At 33.9% G+C, this 19942-nt stretch overlaps 3 protein-coding genes across 4 annotated transcripts in view; 2 read left to right on the forward strand and 1 right to left on the reverse strand.

Annotated features, from left to right (window-relative positions):
• LOC123677946 (dedicator of cytokinesis protein 9) overlaps window positions 1-11813 on the reverse strand; it is an 81454-nt gene extending 69641 nt beyond the window's left edge. The window contains exon 1 of the mRNA XM_045614683.1: window positions 11426-11813. Coding sequence (XP_045470639.1) covers window positions 11426-11524 — 99 coding nt within the window. The 5' untranslated portion in view covers window positions 11525-11813. The remainder of the gene's footprint in view (window positions 1-11425) is intronic.
• A 31-nt stretch (window positions 11814-11844) lies between these two features.
• On the forward strand, window positions 11845-14113 carry LOC123677947 (protein phosphatase 1L). Of its 2 annotated transcripts, none has more exons than XM_045614687.1 (2): window positions 11845-12004; window positions 12055-14113. In XM_045614687.1, exon 2 carries the CDS (start codon window positions 12192-12194, stop codon window positions 13605-13607), a length of 1416 nt encoding a protein of 471 aa, XP_045470643.1. In that variant the 5' UTR covers window positions 11845-12004; window positions 12055-12191; the 3' UTR covers window positions 13608-14113. The 2 variants fall into 2 exon arrangements, with proteins under 2 accessions (XP_045470643.1, XP_045470644.1); XM_045614688.1 differs by having other exon boundaries at window positions 11848-12004; window positions 12046-14113.
• Window positions 14114-15871: 1758 nt separating this feature from the next.
• LOC123677949 (cyclin-Y-like protein 1-B) lies at window positions 15872-19698 on the forward strand. The gene is made up of 2 exons (XM_045614690.1): window positions 15872-16911; window positions 17252-19698. The coding sequence occupies exons 1-2, from the start codon at window positions 16284-16286 to the stop codon at window positions 17638-17640; spliced, it is 1017 nt and encodes a 338-aa protein (XP_045470646.1). The 5' UTR covers window positions 15872-16283; the 3' UTR covers window positions 17641-19698.
• Window positions 19699-19942: the final 244 nt, after the last annotated feature.

Here is a 19942-nt window from a genome sequence, read left to right on the forward strand (position 1 = left end):
GCAGGAATTGAGCGAGATGTTAAAACAACTTATTGATGCTCTGAAAAAAGTCGGTTTGAAAATTAATGTTTCGAAGACCAAACTTATCAACAACACCACAGAACACATAAACATTGATGGCACACAACTTGAAAATGTAGAAGAATATATATATTTAGGACACTCAATAAGAATCGGCTAAGAAAATCAAACAGCAGAGATAAATAGAAGAATCAGGCTAACTCGGATGGCTTTTGAAAAGATGAAATATATATTCAGGAATAACGACATCCCAATAAACCTTAAAAGGAAAGTTTTCGATGCCTGCATATTACCGGTAGCGACATATGGCCTGGAAACTATGGCAATAACTAAGAAGACCGCAAACCAGCTGAGGGTGATACAGAGAGCGATGGAAAGAACTATGCTCAATGTCAGTCTCAGAGACAGAAAAAGGAATGAAGAAATCCGACAAAGAACTAGAGTCGTAGATATTATAGCGCGTGCTGCAGAATTGAAGTGGCAGTGGGCAGGACACGTGGCTCGACAGGAAAAAAATGTAAATTAAATTCAACACAAACAGCAGCTAGAATACAGTTGTTTAAAGTTTTTCAATAGACTGCCTAATGAAATCAAAGAAATAAATAATTATAAACCATTTAAGAATAAGATATTTAATTCATTGTTGAATAATTATAATTAGAACCATATACATACTTAGTATAGAAGATTTCTGCTGTTAAGTGGTAGGTGAATGTTATTTCGATACTATGTATATCTCTTCATTTGTATTTGTTCTACGTGTATCTCATGATTTCTTAATAAAGAGCTATTATCATTTTTATGTGGTCACATAATAAATTTTTTTTCTTCATTAGCATCTGCTTCACAGGATATGATGACGAGTTCTTCCCAAGCCCGTCACCTTGAGTTTTTATCTGAATATACACTACATACTTGTCATGTCGCATATTACAGGAAAATTCTCAATTTCACTATGAATAAGTTAGGAGCGTCCGGTTCCATTTTGAAATATTTCTGACCGAACGGATCGAAGCAAAATACGTAAATACTCTGGCATCTATCAGCTCGTGCAAGCGCGCTCATCTGAACGGTTACATTAGAAACCTATGATCTCAAAGCGCGAGCCAACGCGCAGTTACTACGGGCAATCTCTAGAACAGCGCTCTACGCGCGGTCCATAAAAACGCGCGTAGGCATGTGTACGCTTCGAAGAAAATTCAAACGCGCGTTATCAAAACGCGCGTAAACCGCTTGTCATGTAAACGGGCTCTAAGATTGATCCGGCACCGCAACTTAAAAAATCGGATGTGTACATCGGGCCTAAGTCCCGGTCTACACATCCGACTTTTGATAATTTGAGCCCCCTCTTAACATTGTTACTAAAAGAGGTACAAAAAAATGTTTTCAACAAAAGTTTCACGAAATCGACTAGTGTTTTTTAAAATGATTTCAAAAAATTAAATATATACAGAGTGGGCAACATATTGATTGCAACTTAATTTTTTCAAATGGAACACCCTGTATATTTTTCTGTATTTGACTAACCCTGTAATTTTTTGCCAAAGAATCTTTTGCATCTTAAGGTCAGCAATATGTATAATATTGAAAATTTAGAAAGTGAATTGAACATTTGGAATAAGTATTTATCTAAATCACAAATGGATGAAAACATAAAAATTGAAGACCTTATCGGACAATGTAAATTTTTGTCCTGCTGTCAAAGAATGCCTTATTCTTCTCCTTACTTTTCCATGTACTACTTGTACTATAGAGCGTAGTTTCAGCACTTTGCGCAGAATTATATTTTAGTTTAGAATAAAATATGCCGTCTCTGTTGTATAGCGATTAAGTATTTTGTCTTCAGAATTAATATTGTTTTTATGAGTTGTTTTTTGCAATTTATGATTTGTTAATTTTGATAATATGCTTATTTGTTGTTTTTACAATCTAGAGCAATTCTGTGTTATTTTGAATCATATTTTAGTATTAAATTTTAAACTTCATTGTTTGCGTGTATATTTCAAGATTTATTATTTTTATAAACATAGTTTTATCGAGCGTTTATGTATATATTTTTTATTTCGTTATTACTCGTTGATTTTTCGTTATTTATCAGCAATTATAATAATTAGTTCATTCCGTTCTCCAAATTTTTTATATTTTATTTTTTTGTGAATTGTTCCGTTGAATGTGACTCGTTTTGAAAAGAGTTACCGTATTATTTTACATCACCCTATGTTGATTTTTTTAAAAAAATGTTGAAGTGGAAAACTTCATAATTTTCATTTTGCACAGTCCTCCCCCCAGTTATGAATATAAATACAGGAATAGAAAGAAACGGAATACTAATATCGCCTACGACAATCATGGACGCCTTATCGTTTTTCAATAATTTTCATTTTGCCCCCCCTGAGAAAAATTTCTGCGGGCGCCCATGCTAATATTATTAATATAATATGATTAGGGGAAATTTTATCACCAAAGTAAATTCCAATTCAAATATATTCGCCAAATATATTATACTATCATTATAACGTGTTGACCTACTTTTTTCCTCTTCGATTTGTTAGGATTTTTAGCGCAATCGAGCATCCCTCTTTCGGACTATTGTGCGAATTAGGACGTATCCGAGGGTATGACCTGCTAAAGTGGTGTAGCGATAATTGATTTTGACCCTTATTATAATTTAATTAGTGTGTAAATAAACAAACAATAATTCCATTTTGATATCGGGCGGAACAGCTGCTACTATCGCGTTCTTATCGGTCAGCGGTGAGCGTGTTGGTGCATCAGTATTGCCACATGTACCGAGTTTTACTAGAGATAACTACCGGAGTGCATCGGCGTTGCCACATGTACCAGTTCGTACTTCTTCTTCTTCGTCAGCCTTCCCTTATCCACTCCTGGATGTAGGCCTCTTTCATGTTCCTCCATGCTGTCCTGTTCTGAGCTATCTGAAACCATCTATTTCCCGCATATTGTTTTATATCATCAAGCATCTTCTCTATGGTCTCAGTTCGTACTTAGAATAAAGAATTCTTACTTAAAATAATGAATTCCACTCAATGTTATTGCTGCAGGAAACACTATGAAGATCACTTGGTGCTTACTTGTACTGTATGCTGTCATAAGTTTGGAGGCAGCTGTGTGGGTATGTCTTCCTCAGATGTGAGAGTTATTAACTCGAAGAAGTCGATTAATTGGAATTGCAAGAACTTTGAAAACGTCGGAAGTGACGTAAACTCTTTGAAGGCCGTCATCGTATCATTGCAGGAACAAATAAACAACATACATCGTTTGGGAAATTCAATCTAGCCTCTCCTAGACCCCGCCCAGTTAAGGTCAGGATGGAAAATAGAGCACAGGTGATCAGCTTTTTAAAAAAGTCCAAACAGTTGAGGTCATCTTCCGATTACTCTGGAATATCCCTTTCAATGGACAGGACACACCAGCAGATGAAGTATTACGACTGAAGTCTGAGGTTGAGGTCCGCAAGAAAAATGGTGAAAATGGGGAGGTTCATTTCATTCGAGGTGTGCCGTCGGTTGAGACTTTAAACTAGTTCAACCCAGTTGCAGTGATTCGTTGTCCTGTTACTACCAGAACGTCCGTGGTTGAATTCGAAGACTCATCAGTTTCTGTGTGCGATTACTCGTTATGACTTTGACATTGTTCTTCTTACTGAGACTTGGTTGCAGGATTGCGTTGGTGAGACTGAATTGTTTCTATTTTTATTATAATGTCTATAGGCATGATCGTGATCTTTATGCTAGTGGATGTAGCACTGGTGATGGAGTAATGTTGGCTGTTCATGATAAATATCGTATCATGATTGTATTGAACTGACAGAGTTGGAGGGTGTAGTTCTTTGTATTGATGAAGTGGGTTGTAGGGTTTTGTTTCCAGGATTCACATATTCTGTAATTGTGCTTTATATCCCACCAAAGGTTGATAAAGACTCTTTTGAAATAAATGTTTTTGGACCGGTGTGAAGTTATCCACATCCACAAGTACACTCCGAGGCAAAAGTAGGGTCCAAGCAAAAAATGGTATAATTATGATTTTCAATATGAAAATGGATAGTAATTTATTATTTGACTCAAGCAATAGATACTTTTCATATTTTTTTATATTATTGAACTTTTTTTAGCAATTCAGAGAGTTGTTAATGTTGTTATAGAGGCTATTTCTAGTTAAAAATTCATAATATTTTTGTTTGAAAGAGTACCGTGTTCTGCATCGAGAACTGCATGGGGTTGAACAGCTTGCGAGAGCGGCAGAGCTGAGAGCCAAGGAATGGTTTGTATCAAATATGCTAGTTTCCAATGCAGAAAAGACAGAAACTATGTTGTTCAATTTGAGAGGGATTTCAAATCATACTACCAGTGAATCGTAAGGTTTCTGGGAGTTTATCTAGATCCAAGTCTCACCTGGATCTCCCATGCCAATGAAACAGCATCCAAAATAATAAAAAATACCTTCCTGCTCCGTAACTTGGCCAACATTGTATCAAAGGATGTTATTAAGGTTGCTTATCATAGTCTGGTCGAGTCACATCTGAGATACTGTGTACTGATCTGGGGTAACTGTTCTACTAGGGAAGGTATTTTCAGATTGCAAAGAAGAGCAGTTAGAATAGTTGCTGGTTTAAACTACAGGGATGATTTCGTAGACGCCTTCAAAAAACTTAAAATCTTGACATTTCCCTCTATCTATATTTATGAATGTCTTGTTTATGAATATAATAATAACAGGGATCTTCCGAAGTTTGGTGATACCCATGATTATTACACACGATATAGAAACAACGTCAAATCTAAGTATATGCGATTAGAAAAATCCAAGAATGGACCTAATTTTATTTCACATTAACTTTTTAATAAGATACCTGAAGAGATGAAAAGGCTCAGTCTCAAAAAGTATAAGCAAATTGTCGGTGAATTTTTGCGGCAGCATGCGTTCTGGAGTGTCCAAGAGTTCTTGTCCAGTAGTTTGAATTTGAATCTCTTTTAAATTAATTTATTCTTTGTGTTGTAATGTTTATAATGAGGAATGGTATTTTATATCATTCATAGTCGTATTACTTTATTGAGTAATGCATTTATATTTTATATTTTGACAATGATACTCTGTATCATATAAGAATTGTATAACTTTATTGAGTTATTCCTACTATTTTTATATTCTGACATTGATGAGAAATGCTCTATACAATTTCAAAGTTATCACTTTATTGAGTAATGCCTTTATATTTTGACAATGATACTCTGTATCATTTAAGAATTGTATAACTTTATTAAGTTATCTCTACTATTTTTATATTCTGACAATGATGAGAAATGATTTATACCATTTCTAAGTATTTTTTATCGAATCCTGTGACGTGTGCAATACAATGAATTTTTGTGGAGGAGCATCAATGAATTATCTATCTATCTATCTATCTGCTTTTAGTATGTGGTAAACAGAAAAAAACAGAATCCAATAACATACTGCATATAGTTTGTCAGGCCTCGGGAGGGGGGAGACTGCGATTTTGGGGGTATTTTTCCACTAAAAAATTCATTACTCTTTTAAATGGTGTAGTACTGTGTTCTGCTTTTAGTATGTGGTAAACAGACAAGAACTGAATCGAATGACATACCGCACATAGTTTGTCAGGCCTCGGGGAGGGGGGAAATTTCGATTTTGGGGATATTTTCTAGATAAAAATCCATAACTTTTTTAAATGAAGGAGTACCGTGTTGTGTTTTAAGTATGTGGTAAACAGAAGAAAATTGAATCTAATGGCATACTCCATATAGTTTGTCAGGCCTCGGGAAGGGGAGAATTTTCGATTTTGGGGGTATTTTCGCGATAAAAATCGGTAACTTTTTCGAATGACGGAGTACCGTGTTCTGCTTTTAGAATGTGGTAAACAGAGGAAAATTGAATCAAATGACATACTCCATAGAACTTGTCAGGCCTCGGAAAGGGGAGAAATTGCGATTTTGGGGGTATTTTCGCGATAAAAATCCATAACTTTTTTGAATGAAGGAGTATCGTATCCTGTTTTAGGTATGTGGTGAACAGATGAAAACTGAATCAAATGACATAGTTCATATAGTTTGTGAACACTCGGGGAGGGAATAAATGCGAATTTAGAGGTATTTTCCCTCCTGAATATCCATTAAAAAAATTCAAACATATATTTCGAGCTATTTCAATCTTTCAATCTTAAAACTGAAAGCAGAGAGCGGTACTTCTTCAATCGAAAAAGTCATGAATTCTTTACTAGAAAATACCCCGAAAATCGCAGTTTCCCCCTCCCTGAGGCCTGACAAACCATGTGGGGTATGCCATTTGATTCAGTTTTCCTCTGTTTACCACATACTAAAAGCAGAACACGGTACTGTTCCAAACAAAAAAATTATGAATTTTTATCTAGAAAATACCCCCAAAACCGCATTTTCCCCCTCCCCGAGGCCTGACAAACTATTTGAGGTATGTCATCGGATTCTGTTTTTCTCTGTTTACCTTATACTAAAAGCAGAACACGGTACTTTTTCAAACAAAAATGTTATGAATTTTTATCTAAAAAATACCCCCAAAACCGGATTTCCCCCCCTCCCGAGGCCTGACAAACTATATAATAATAATAAGTTTATTATGGAGTATGTCATTGGATTCTGTTTTTTTCTGTTTACCACATACTAAAAGCAGAACACGGTGCTCTTTCAAACAAAAATGTTATGAATTTTTATCTAAAAAATATCCCAAAACCGCATTTTCCCCCCTTCCGAGGCCTGACAAACTATATGGAGTATGTTATTGGATTCTGTTTTTTTCTGTTTACCACATACTAAAAGCAGAACACGGTACTCTTTCAAACAAAAAAGTAACGAATATTTATCTAGAAAATACCCCCAAAATCGTATTTACCCCCCTCCCCGAGGCCTGACAAACTATGTGGGGTATGTCATTTGATTCAGTTTTTTTTTTCTGTTTATCACATACTAAAAGCAGAACACAGTACTACTCCATCTAAAAAAGTTATGAATTTTTTAGTGGAAAAATACCCCCAAAATCATAATATTTTTGATGAATGTGTAACTCGAAAGCTTATTAAAAAGCGTCAGTTCTCATTATGGTTCACGCCTGATATAATCAATCATATTCGCTTGAAAGAAAGGGCATTCCAAAAATTATAAAAAATCAATACTGATTTCTATTATAGAAAATACAGATCCTTGCGCAGTATTGTGAAATCGAAGATGTATGCAACCTATCATGGTTTCTGTCAGGAATCGGAGCAGAGAATTCACGAGGATCCAAAGAATTTCTGGAAGTTTATACAGTCCAAACAGGGTACCTCTAGGCTGCCAGCTTAGATGCGAGATGATTTGAGATGAGGGTACACAGGGAGTTGTGAATGCATTCGCCGAATATTTTAGTTCGGTATTTGAGGTGTCTCAAGCCGTCAGAAGTCCATCAGATGATCCCCAGTTGGTTGCTTCTTGTGTAACTCTTGACAACATAACTGGCCGATGTTATAAATGCCAGCAGAAAGCTGAAATGTGGACAGACAGCAGGACCGGATGGTATTCCTAGTTTTTTTGTGAAGGATACTATTGGTAGGTTGGCGAAAACTTTGGCGGTGCTTTTCAATATGATTGTGAATTTTTCTGTGTATCCGTCGCACTGGAAGGTGGCAAAGATAATACCTCTTTTGAAGACTGGAGATAAAGCCACGATCAAAAATTATCGGCCAATAGCCTTGTTGTCAAATTTCTCCAAGATCCTAAAAATAATTATGTACAACAAAATATTTCCATATGTCAAAAACCAGATAAGCCAGGAGCAGCATGGTTTTATGCCTGGGAAATCATGTGTTACAAATTTGGCTACGTTTTCCCAATTTCTATTTGAAAGTTTGGATGATTCCGGTCAAGTGTCATCTACACGAATTTTTAGAAGGCCTTCGATAGAGTCGATCACCAGATTTTGCTGAGGAAGTTAGAGAATAGGTATGGGTTCAGTAGGCGGTTGATATGTCTTCTTAGGTCCTATATGTCGCGTCGCAGGCAGTTTGTTTTTGTTGAGGGTTTTCGTTCTTTCGAGTATTTGTCTGAGTCTGGTGTACCCCAGGGCTCTAATCTTGGCCCACTTCTATTTTTGCTGTTTGTCAATGATTTGATTTGTGTGGTTGATGTGATGAGGCTGCTGTTTGCGGATGATTTCAAGCTTTTTCTCAGGGTGACTTGTGTGCAGGACTGCTTCAGATTACAAAGGGCGTTAATAGAATTATTAAAATGGGGTGAGGATAATCGTCTGAGGTTGAATTTTTTTAAGTGCAATATCATTTCTTCTACAAGAAAAAAGGACCCCATTATGTTTGATTATTCTGTGGGAAATGTACAGTTGTTGAGAGTAAGTAGTGTTAGGTACCTGGGAGTTCTGTTTGATGGTCATATGTCATTTGTTCCTCACATAAAAAACCTACTGAGTGCTGCCTCTAAGTTGTATGGCTTTATAATTCGTAATGCAAGACATTTCCAGAATTCCAGAACACTTGTTCTCTTATTTAATACGCTGGTGAGAAACTAAGCTCGAGTATGCCTCTATTATATGGCAGCATATATATTCCAGTCATAGTCAGCGTTTGGAGTCGGTTCAGCGTAGATTTTATACATTTCTCTCATATAGAGAGGAAGGTGTCTATCCCCCGAGAGGTACTGACCATGCTGTGCTCTTGATTAGGTTCAATGCTATCTCTATGCCTGATCAGCGGGATTTGCAGGCTCTCATCTTTCTGTACAAGTTAGTTCACGGTAGTGTTGATAGTCCATACCCTTTGGAGAGGCTCAACTTTCATGTTCCAAAATCCAACATGAGATATAACCGGTGTGAATTTAGCAGACCGTTTCCAGCAGACTGTTTGACGGAAACACCCGAAGGCGTAACCAGTAAAAACGATTTATTATGGAAATATTCACTAGATCGGATATCAATTTAGGAAGTGGGTTACGTTGTTCCGTATAGTATTCAGAGTATCCGTTGGAGGAAATATTGAGTTTCTATAGACCTCGGGATATTTTAGCAACGTTTTTATTCAAATTACCATCTGTCCAACTTGAAAAATTTATATCTACGGAAGTACGTGTCGGAGCATAACCATATTTGGAATGTAGTAATGTAGATTACTATTAGCGATGTGAATGAACTGTGAAAAGATGATTGACTTCCCTTGGGATACAGGGGTAGTTTTTTCAACCGTTAAACTTCGAGAATTCGTATCTCCGAAAGTACGCTTCGGAGCATAACCATATTTAGAATGTAGATTACTATTAGCGATTTGAATAAACTGTGAAAAAATGATTGACTTCCCCAGGGATTCAGGGGTAGATTTTTCAACCCTTAAACTTCGAAAATTCGTATCTTCGGAAATACGCTTCGGAGCATAACCATATTTGGAATGTAGATTTCGAGGTAGATTACTATTAGCGATGTGAATAAACTGTGAGAAGATGATTGACTTCTCTTGGGATCCAGGGGTAGTTTTTTCAACCCTTATACGTCGAAAATTCGTATCTCCGAAAGTATGCATCGGAGCATAACCATAGCCCTGGATCCCTAGGGAAGTCAATCATTTTTTCACAGTTTATTCACATCGCTAATAGTAATCTACATTCTAAATATGGTTATGCTCCGAAGCGTACTTTCGGAGATACGAATTTTCGAAATATAAGGGTTGAAAAAACTACCCCTGGATCCCAAGGGAAGTCAATGATTTTTTTACAGTTTATTCACATCGCTTATAGTAATCTACATTCCAAATATGGTTATGCTCCGAAGCGTACTTTCGGAGATACGAATTTTCGAAATATAAGGGTTGGAAAAACTACCCCTGGATCCCTAGGGATGTCAATGATTTTTTCACAGTTTATTCACATCGCTGATAGTAATCTACATTCCAAATATGATTATGCTCCGACGCGTACTTCCGTAGATATGAATTTTTTCAAGTTAGACAGATGATAATTTGAATAAAAACGTTGCCAAAATATCCCGAGATCTATAGAAAATCTATATTTCCTCCAACGGATACTCTGAATACTATACGGAACAACGGAACCCACTTCCTAAATGTCTATCCGATCTAGTGAATCGTTTTTTTGCCGCACGCCACTGGTCAACGCCTTCGGGTGTTTCCGTCAAACAGTATGCTGGAAACGGTCTGCTAAATTCACACCGGTTTCTGTTTCTACAGAAGTATGAAGTATTGAAGTACTACATACTACTTCATGGTACCTATGTAGGTGTAGATTGTGAAGAAACTTTCGGAATTCTTTTTTTTGCGAATTCGAAAAGTTTCTTATACAGGTTACAGTTCTCATCATCGCATCTGTTTTTTTTTTGACTACACATTGGTGTAGTCATTTCATTGGAAATGTTTCACAAAAATGTAACACAATCTTATGTATTTTCACTATTTTCGAATGGTTCAATTAATCGATTTCATTTCCTATAAATATGTTTGCTGTTAATTAGGTATGCAACAAGTTGTCGAAAATCTATTGTAGAAAAAATTAACCATAATATCATAGCAAAACATAATTTAGAAAGATAAAAAAAAGTCCAAAGTAAGAATCATCATACCTACTTATTTAAATTTTGTTATTAGTTGGCATGTAGAAATATCAATCAGAAAACCTTTCTGTATTATGATAAAATAATAAAGAATAAAATGAAATAAATAAGAAAACCTTTAATATTTCTATAATTCAAATTATATTATAAAAAATATGAACTGAAAAAATGAAATGTGGCCCATTCCGAGAAAATGTTAAGAATGTTTACAGGGATCTAACTGATATATTTTCAATTCGATATTAGATTTCACTCATCCATATCAGAAACATAAGTTGTAAAAAATTATGGTCGTGAAAATGATAATTTCATTGAAAAATGAGTAGGGATGGTATGGGATGTGATACCAATAAAAAATATCTCAACATTCATACCAGATATTATTTACTTCTGCAAAAGTGAAAAATATACCTAAATAATGGTATATACAAGTAAACACTATATACCAATCATTAATTATATTCCTGAATAGCAAAGAGGACATAGTAGAGAACATAAAATTATTGTATTAAGCAGAATATGAACCAATACCGTCGAAAGAGTGCCTTCAATTGAAAATTTAAAAATAGTTTTCTATTTCCGGATTTGAAACTACAAATTGAAAGTAGCCCTGAGACGCACTTTAAATATATAGGAAATGTAAGAGTAAATTGTTTATACAAATTAGTTTCAATTATGTAATTTAAAATTATATCCTCGAAAAAATATGGTTTGTGTCTGTTTTAAATGTATGTAGTAACTCAGAGAACATAAGTACTAGGTATCTCATTCATATTAATTAATTCAGACATACCTGCACTGTGCTTTCCCTGACGACTTGAGATACGGTTTCCCTAAGTTGAGCAGCTGTGCCTGGTTTATTTAGACCCCTTGCAAACCTACGTTCACTCATATTTTAATTCACAACTTATTCACATAACGAAATGTCCTATGGAAAATGTTCATTTCATTCACTTATCCAAACTATCCGACTAGAATTTGTATTCAACCTATGTAATTAACTCCTTGTTCTAACAACACCAAACATTTACGGAGATTGGAAAAATCCCGTTTTTTCATATGTATTTATTCAAAATAGTACTGGTTCTTATTTTTCAAGAATGTTTACCACTTCGGAAAAAATTTTTGGAGGCACAACTAGGTACTTTGTGAAGTGTCAGAATGTCATATTCTTATTTCTCCGTTTTTACTTACTGACATTTACGTCAATCGAATTGTCAGTTTATTGTCAAATAAGGGGATGGGAAACAGTTGGGTAATCTAGCGCAATTGTCATAACATTATTAACGAGAAATATAAAAAAGAACAATATATCTTTAAATTATTTTCAATAGAGCAATTTATTGCATTTCTGAATGGATATTCTAGAAAGGTAATTTATTTGTAGGAATCTCTGCCTGAAATGACTTTTAGAACTTTTAGGAAATCAAAGAATATCACCAAGAGTTGGAATTGACAAAATTACCCACTCATACGCCGAACCGAACGATATCTGTGAAAGTAAATCCGAGTAACACTAAAAAATGGTTCGTCCAAAACAATAATTATATCGCTTTGCAATGGAAGATGAACTAGAAGATAAAATTTTGTACCAGACATATGTATCACATATGAAAATAATGTCAAAAATTATATGGGGTTTCCCATTAAATTATTCCCCCATAACATACTCTAACAACGTTTGGCGAATGCTTAGAATGTACATGCTCAAACCTGAAATTATTATTTGTGGCACTGTAATGTTGTTGATTTTTCTTTATATGCAAGCTGTAGACATATGGAGTCGTAATTTATTAGGCAGATTGCAGTACACTATCAATAAAAATGGAAGGAGCAAAGCAGATAAACTTAGCTTCTTTGGCAATGGAGATGCTGAAAAAAGTTGGCAGATGAAAATAGGACATATCGCTGCATTTGCTATCCAAGGACGAAGACCAAAAATGGAGGACCGATTTGTTATCAATGATAACATCAATAATACTGGAGTGGGATTATTTGCAGTATTCGATGGTCATGGAGGTGAGTTTGCTGCTAATTATGCAAAAGAGAAACTCGTACAGAGTCTGTTTGATAAAGTGGTCGAAATAAAAGACCTTATATCTGGTAAAAAACAAATAAAAAATGATGAACCATCCATTAAAGAAGATGAAAAAAATAATGATAAGCCAAGAATACCAATCTTAGTAGATAGAAAGAAAAGTTTCAAAAAGACTACTTCAACAACAGATGAATGTGATAAATCAATAGAAAAAGAAATAACAGACCCAGAGTTACTGAATAAGCTTAATAATATCAGCAGGCCTATATCAAGAGAAGTTAAAACTTCAAAAATTTCCACTTTAAAGAAGGTGGAAGCTACAGACTATTTTGATAAGAATGGAAATGTGAACTATGGCAAGCTTATCACTGATGAAGTATTATCAGCTGATCATTCTTTACTCGAGGCAGCTAAGAAGAACTTTGATGTAGCTGGAACAACAGCTTTGATAGCTGTTTTAGAGGGCAGTAAGTTAATTGTAGGAAATGTAGGTGATTCTAGAGGTGTTATGTGTGACTGTCGTGGTAATGCAATTCCTCTGTCATTTGATCATAAACCACAACAGATGAGGGAACGTAAAAGAATCAAAGAAGCAGGTGGATTTGTTACATTCAATGGTGTTTGGAGGGTAGCAGGCATTTTAGCCACTTCTAGAGCTCTTGGTGATTACCCATTGAAAGATAAAAAATTTGTGATAGCTGATCCAGACATTTTAACATTTGAATTGAAAGATCATAAACCAATGTTTGTGATTTTAGCATCAGATGGATTGTGGGATACATTTACAAATGATGAAGCTGTTTCTTTCATAAAAGAAAGACTTCATGAACCTGATTTTGGAGCCAAGAGTTTGACTTTACAATCATTCAACAGAGGTTCTTTGGATAATATCACAGTTATTATCATAAATTTCAGAGAAAGGAATGTCAATACCTAAGTAAGCAAATTGGAACCAACTGATTTATAAATATACTCTTGAAAATTTTCGCCATATTTTCTGGCAGTTTTCCTAACAAATAGTATTTATTGACTTTATTGTTTGAACAAAACAAATTAATTTCGTCATATGAATGGCAGACTCTTATGTTTTACAAACTGGTTCGCTTTCTTCTATGGCATTCAATTCTGAGTAAACCAAATATTTACTTAACCTTTCACCTAAGTAACACTCGATGGTTTAACATCATTTTGTCATTAATATCAAATACTGCTTTATTCTAATCTGAAAATTTATTCTTCAGTATAATTCATTTATTTTTATGCATTTTGTTAAAATATGCCTTTTATTTAGATGCATCTATTTCTACCTTCTTTATTTTGTTGCAGTTGACTTTTTGTTTGATAATTGTTACAAAACCAAAAAAGTTTATATGTTGCGTAGTTGTGCCAAAGTTTGTTTTAATAAGATTTGTTTGTTACATGAATAAAGAGAGAATCCGATAATTGTTTGTATTATTTTAAAATATTTTGTATTTGTACCCAAACACTGAAAGGTATCATTGGGAATTTGGTTATATATATTTGTTCGAAAACTATTATTGAAATACACTTAGCGAATTACGAAACAACGAAAAATTTGAAATGTTTTAAATTAACGGCTATCTGCAATCCAGAGCTTTTATCTGGAACTACGAAGCTATGTCTGTAAATTGTTACTAAAACTTGGTTGTTATTGCTAATGCCCTTTGACCATGCACAGAGTTGGATATATGAAATTTAAAGATTAAAAATCAAAGAATCAAATTGAAACAATTAATTTCTGATACAATCAGAAAAGCACCTAATGAACTGATATCTATGTCTAAAAAACTTTCTGAACATGAACTCCACAAAAATTGACAGCATGATTTTTTCTGCTTCTAAAAAACCATTCCAACTGCTGGGTCATACCGTACCAATATTGACCAGCTCTAAGTTTCTTGTCACATTGGACAGGAGCTTAAATTGGGGTGAACTTTAACCATGCCTCAGACAGAAACTAATAACGGTCCTGTATTCTTTGAGAGAGCTGTTGATCAAGGTGTTTTCGAAATGCTTTACTTTTCAAGTCTATATAAATCACAGAATTATAGCTTGAGGTGGTTGCTCTGGTGTTGAGCAAATTTTGTGGTCCAGAAATTGATCCCACATATTGGATTGGCTTGAGGACAATCGTGTCGAGGTCTATTCAGGAAAGACTCTTGCAGGCCTCTATATTTAAACAGTGTGTTTCATTTTATACCGGACTAACATATATTGTCATGTAGATGGCACTGGGAAAATCATTTTTACCCCCGTTAAGCTAGCAGAACCACTTTCCAATTTTTTATTTTAGGCTCATTTCAGGCTAATTTATTACCCTATTCAAAAATTTTTTTAATCCTGAATTTTCGAGAAATCGCGGGTTCTCGATGTTCTGGTAGCTTAACGTTAAGCTAGCAGAACAACTAAGCTAATCTATTTCGTATGGAAAATCTGATTAAACCTTATGGTTTAATTAGGCTCACGTTTAAACCCAATACCAAATTTCTGGATTCACGTTAAAAAAAAAAACCCTAGGTTCTGCTAGCAGCAGTGAACTGAAGAGGGAAATGGAAGAAAAGAAAATTTGTATTGATAAATTGGACCTTGCTTAATTTTTCTGAAGGTGTCCCCTAAGTTTTTAATGATAATTTGAATCGACCATCAACTTCCAAAAATAACATACAACCAATACCATCAGTATCACATCCAGAAGAATTGCCGAGTTTTTTGGAACCAATATTGACCTGGACGCTTATATACATTTACTTTACATATATTTTTGCTTATAAATTCAACCTTGTAACTTTCTGTTATGGAAGATGAGAATGTAGATATTTGTTATTCTTTTTCGATGTATTATATATATATATATATATATATATATATATTTTTTTTTTTTCGTGGGAAATATATGTATATATATATATATATATATATTCATTGAAAAATTTTGCAATTTATTTATCAATTCCTATAATGCTAATGATTGAACTAATTTGAATTTCGCGGGAAGTGGAGCTTCACTATGTTGTCAATATAGGTTTCTGTAATACACAGATACAGATACAGAGTGCTGTAACTGTAACATCACAGTAACTAATGCAACAGCCGTATGAGGGATCAAAAAACAGTGTTTTCCATCATAGAAAGTCAGTGTCCGATTATCTATGGTCCGATCTATTCTAATCTGTTATCTGTGCTCCTAACTACTGTATCCCGTCAGTCAAAGTCAATGTCTGAATTTGTTTTTTTTTATCATAAATTCTTGATTAGCTCTATTTGCATCAGAAAAAAACATTCATTCAAATTATTTATAACTCGTCAGCACGTTAACAAAAAATACCATTAGAGTAAATATGTAAAATTTTTGCTTAAAAATGCCCAATTTATTTAATTTCCCTCTTGTTGAATGTTGAAGCAGGTTTATACCTTAAATTGAAGTGGGTGTGCTGCAATTTGCTGTGTTTTATGGCTCTGATATGTTATTTATACCATCAATTACATATACGCAAACAAAAAAGTGAGATAATGTATGCCTATGACTCTATACTCTGATTAACTTCAATTTAACCCATAATGAATTCAAAGTTAATATTGCCAAGAATTTAGGATGGGAAATAAAACAAGTTGTTGTTCTTATACAAGTCCTCAAGCTAGTCACAGGGTAATAATTCCAATAGATCACACTCTAGCAGAGGGAGAACTAAGTGTTTCAAATTTACAACATATAAGTGAGCGTGAAGGTGATGATGGAGATGCTGATCCTTCTCAAGATCCCACAGCAAAAACTATTTTCATGGAACGTTCAAAAACTGCAATAGAAAATGGAATGATAAGAAGGAAGAGTCAACATCAAATTGCTGATTTAAGACCCCTCAAGAAGAGTAGTTCATGTTCTACAATATATTTAGATGATAGCACAGTTTCTCAGCCAAATTTGAAGAATACTGTCAAGTGTGTAGGATTTGCCATTTATTATCATATAAAAAATAGAGATTCAGATCGAACAATAGATATATTTGATGAAAAACTGCATCCATTGACTAGAGATGGGGTTAGTGATGATTATGATAAGCATAATCCTGAACATCGTCAAATATATAAGTTTGTTCGAGTTCTGTTTAATGCAGCGCAGCTTACTGCCGAATGTGCCATTATTACATTGGTTTATTTAGAGAGACTGTTAACTTATGCTGAACTTGATATACAACCTTCTAATTGGAAAAGAATTGTATTAGGTGAGTTTAGTTTCTTATTTACTGTATTATTGAATAGTTATGCAAGTTCTCAATTTTATTATGTTTTCACTTCATTTATCTAGGTTGGTAGAAATAACTAACATTAGTTGCAAAACTTACCCTGTTTGTTCATAACTGTAAAGAAATATTTTTAGATATGTACTCCTTATATCCAAACAAATTTTATCATTCATTTTATGTTGTGTAGTTTTCCACCTTTCAATTATGCCATTCATTTGAAAAACTCAATTAATTATTGGATGATAAAAAGTTTTTGGCTTTAGACAAATTAGATAATTCCAAATTAGGTAAATTCCACTATGATTGTTAATTTTTTTAGGTGCAATTCTATTAGCTTCTAAAGTATGGGATGATCAAGCAGTATGGAATGTAGATTATTGCCAGATCTTAAAAGAAATAACAGTAGAAGATATGAATGAATTAGAACGTCAATTTTTAGAGCTTTTACAGTTTAATATTAATGTATCATCTTGTGTCTATGCCAAATACTATTTTGACCTTCGTACATTGGCTGAGGCAAATGACTTAACATTTCCAAGTGAACCTTTAAGCAAGGACCGTGCTCAAAAATTAGAGGCAATGTCTAGAGTAATGGAGGATAAGTATACAGCAGAAGCTTTAAAAAATGGTTTGAAGAAATGGTCTAGTTTGGATAATATTTCTAATGGAGGTATACCATCAAGAAGAAGTGTTGCTATTCTCTCATGATCTAGCAACATCAGTAAATTAAGTTCTGCTAATTGGCAATATAACTTTGGTTTTATTATATTTGTAGGTTAAGTATTAATTCGGTGGACCTAAAAAATTTATATAATTTTTAATAAAAGAATGAAACAGGAAAGAAAGAAGTATTTTGTTACTTACGAAAGTCAATAATTTTTATAAATGTTTTTCAAAATGTGTACATTTCCCTTTATATATAATCGATTTCCCTTCTACCACTTTACAGTGTCGGTAACTATCTTTTTTTGCATAGAATATTGCAAAATTTCAATTCATTACTATTATGAATCAAAATTATCTTATATTTTCCTTAAATTCTTGTAAATAATAAAATTAATAATTTTTTTCAATACTAGATATCAATATGAAATTGCTTGGATTAACAATCTGAGATCATATGTAATATGTTTTAAGTTTCTAGGAGTAATTTCTAACCTCTTAAATATTTCTACAAAAAATTCTATTCCTTCCATTCAATATTGCAATATTCTATTTTTTTTTCATTAGGAATGTAATTAATACTAGTCATAATTTTTTTTTCAAAGATATGAAAGAGGTGATTTATCATCATTACTACTCATTTCTTAAAATATCTTTTTTTCCTACTGCTATGTTCTATTTATATAATGAATGAATCAGATATTATTGGAAATATTTTATTACATCTACATATGATTATATCTAATCTATATGATTGCATATTCTTAGCACATATTTGAAGTTCATTTCGAATTTTTTTTTTTCTGTAACTTATATGTAGTATGAACTTTGGAAAACTCCATAGATTTGAGTTTTTTCATATTGTTTCAAATTTCCCATTTCCTTAAAATTACCGATATAATTAATTCCATTTAGTAGTTATTGGCTGGGTTCAGCGGACACAACAGTTGTAAGAATTTTCTCTGAACGAATCTGATCACTGAGTGCATATTCAACATGTTTGGTGAGCGGACGCCATTTTTCTGAGCGACTTTGAATTACGCTCACTAAGCTCAACACGTTGTGAGAACTAAGGACATGCCCTTAGGAGAAGTGCTAACCGTAGACACGTGTTTCAGGCTTTCGGCCCTCATCAGTACGGTGAAAAAGTGTTGGATGAGCAACACTTGAAAGAAAACAACAAACAAACGGAGTCCACAACAGAAGCCAGCCGTCCATTTGTGGTTTCCGCAGGAAGACCCAATGTTTTTGGGCAACAACCAACATCACCACGTGGGATATAGGTACCTCCGTGAAAACCCTACTCCTGGTAATAATATGGTAATATTATTACCAGGACTAGATAATATGGTTTTATTATTACCAGGATTAGGGTTTTCACGCAGGTAGCTATAGCTTCCCACGTGGTGATGTTGGTTGTTGCCCAAAAACATTGGGTCTTCCTGCGGAAACCACAAATGGACGGCTGACTTCTGTTGTGGACTTCGTTTGTTGTTTTCTTTCAAGTGTTGCTCATCCAACACTTTTTCACCATACTGATAAGGGCCGAAAGCCCAAAACACGTGTCTGCGGTTAGCACTTCTTCTGAGGGCATATCCTTATTCTTTTTCCTTGCTTTATAACAATACCCTCGATTACCTTTCCACATGTCATGAGAACTGTCAAAACAGAGGTTTTAGAGGTTAGGTAATTTCTAACCGTTCAAAAAACCGCTTTCTTTTCATTTTAGGATCTTTGAGCGCTCAGTGATCAGATTTGCAATTGTATGATGAAAAATTGTACTGTGGTACCTACTTTATTTTTTATATTTTTGCTGGTATCATAAGGCAATCATAAACTGACAAGCATAAGATTTGATAGATTAATAGAACAATATTTCAATTTGCATTGACAACAGTTTTTTACAAATATTATTTTTTAGATTTTTCATTATTTATCATGTATTTGCTTGAATATGATTAGATTTGCTTTAGAAATGTTCATTTATATATATAGTGAAAAGTCATAGTTGTATATATTTTAATCAATTTTTAAGATTTTTCATGAGTGATATAACATTCCAAAAATATGATTTTTGAGCTTTTGCAATAAAATTGAAAATTACCAGCATCTTTATTTTCTAAATTATCGATTATGAAAATAATTCTAACTTATTCAAATATTTCAGATTATCATATTTTTGAGCGCTCAGTGCTGAAAGCTTTCGTTAAGTGTGTATTTCTTGAATTTTGAGCCGGATATGGTCTCAAATAAGAAGGTTCGACTCACCCATAAACATGATAAATCTCGAACGAAATATCCTTTTTTATGGTATGTTCGTATCCTGCAGTTAAGTTCAGAGCAAAAT

This window comes from Harmonia axyridis, chromosome 4, assembly GCF_914767665.1.
Source record: "Harmonia axyridis chromosome 4, icHarAxyr1.1, whole genome shotgun sequence".
Lineage (NCBI taxonomy): Eukaryota > Metazoa > Arthropoda > Insecta > Coleoptera > Coccinellidae > Harmonia > Harmonia axyridis.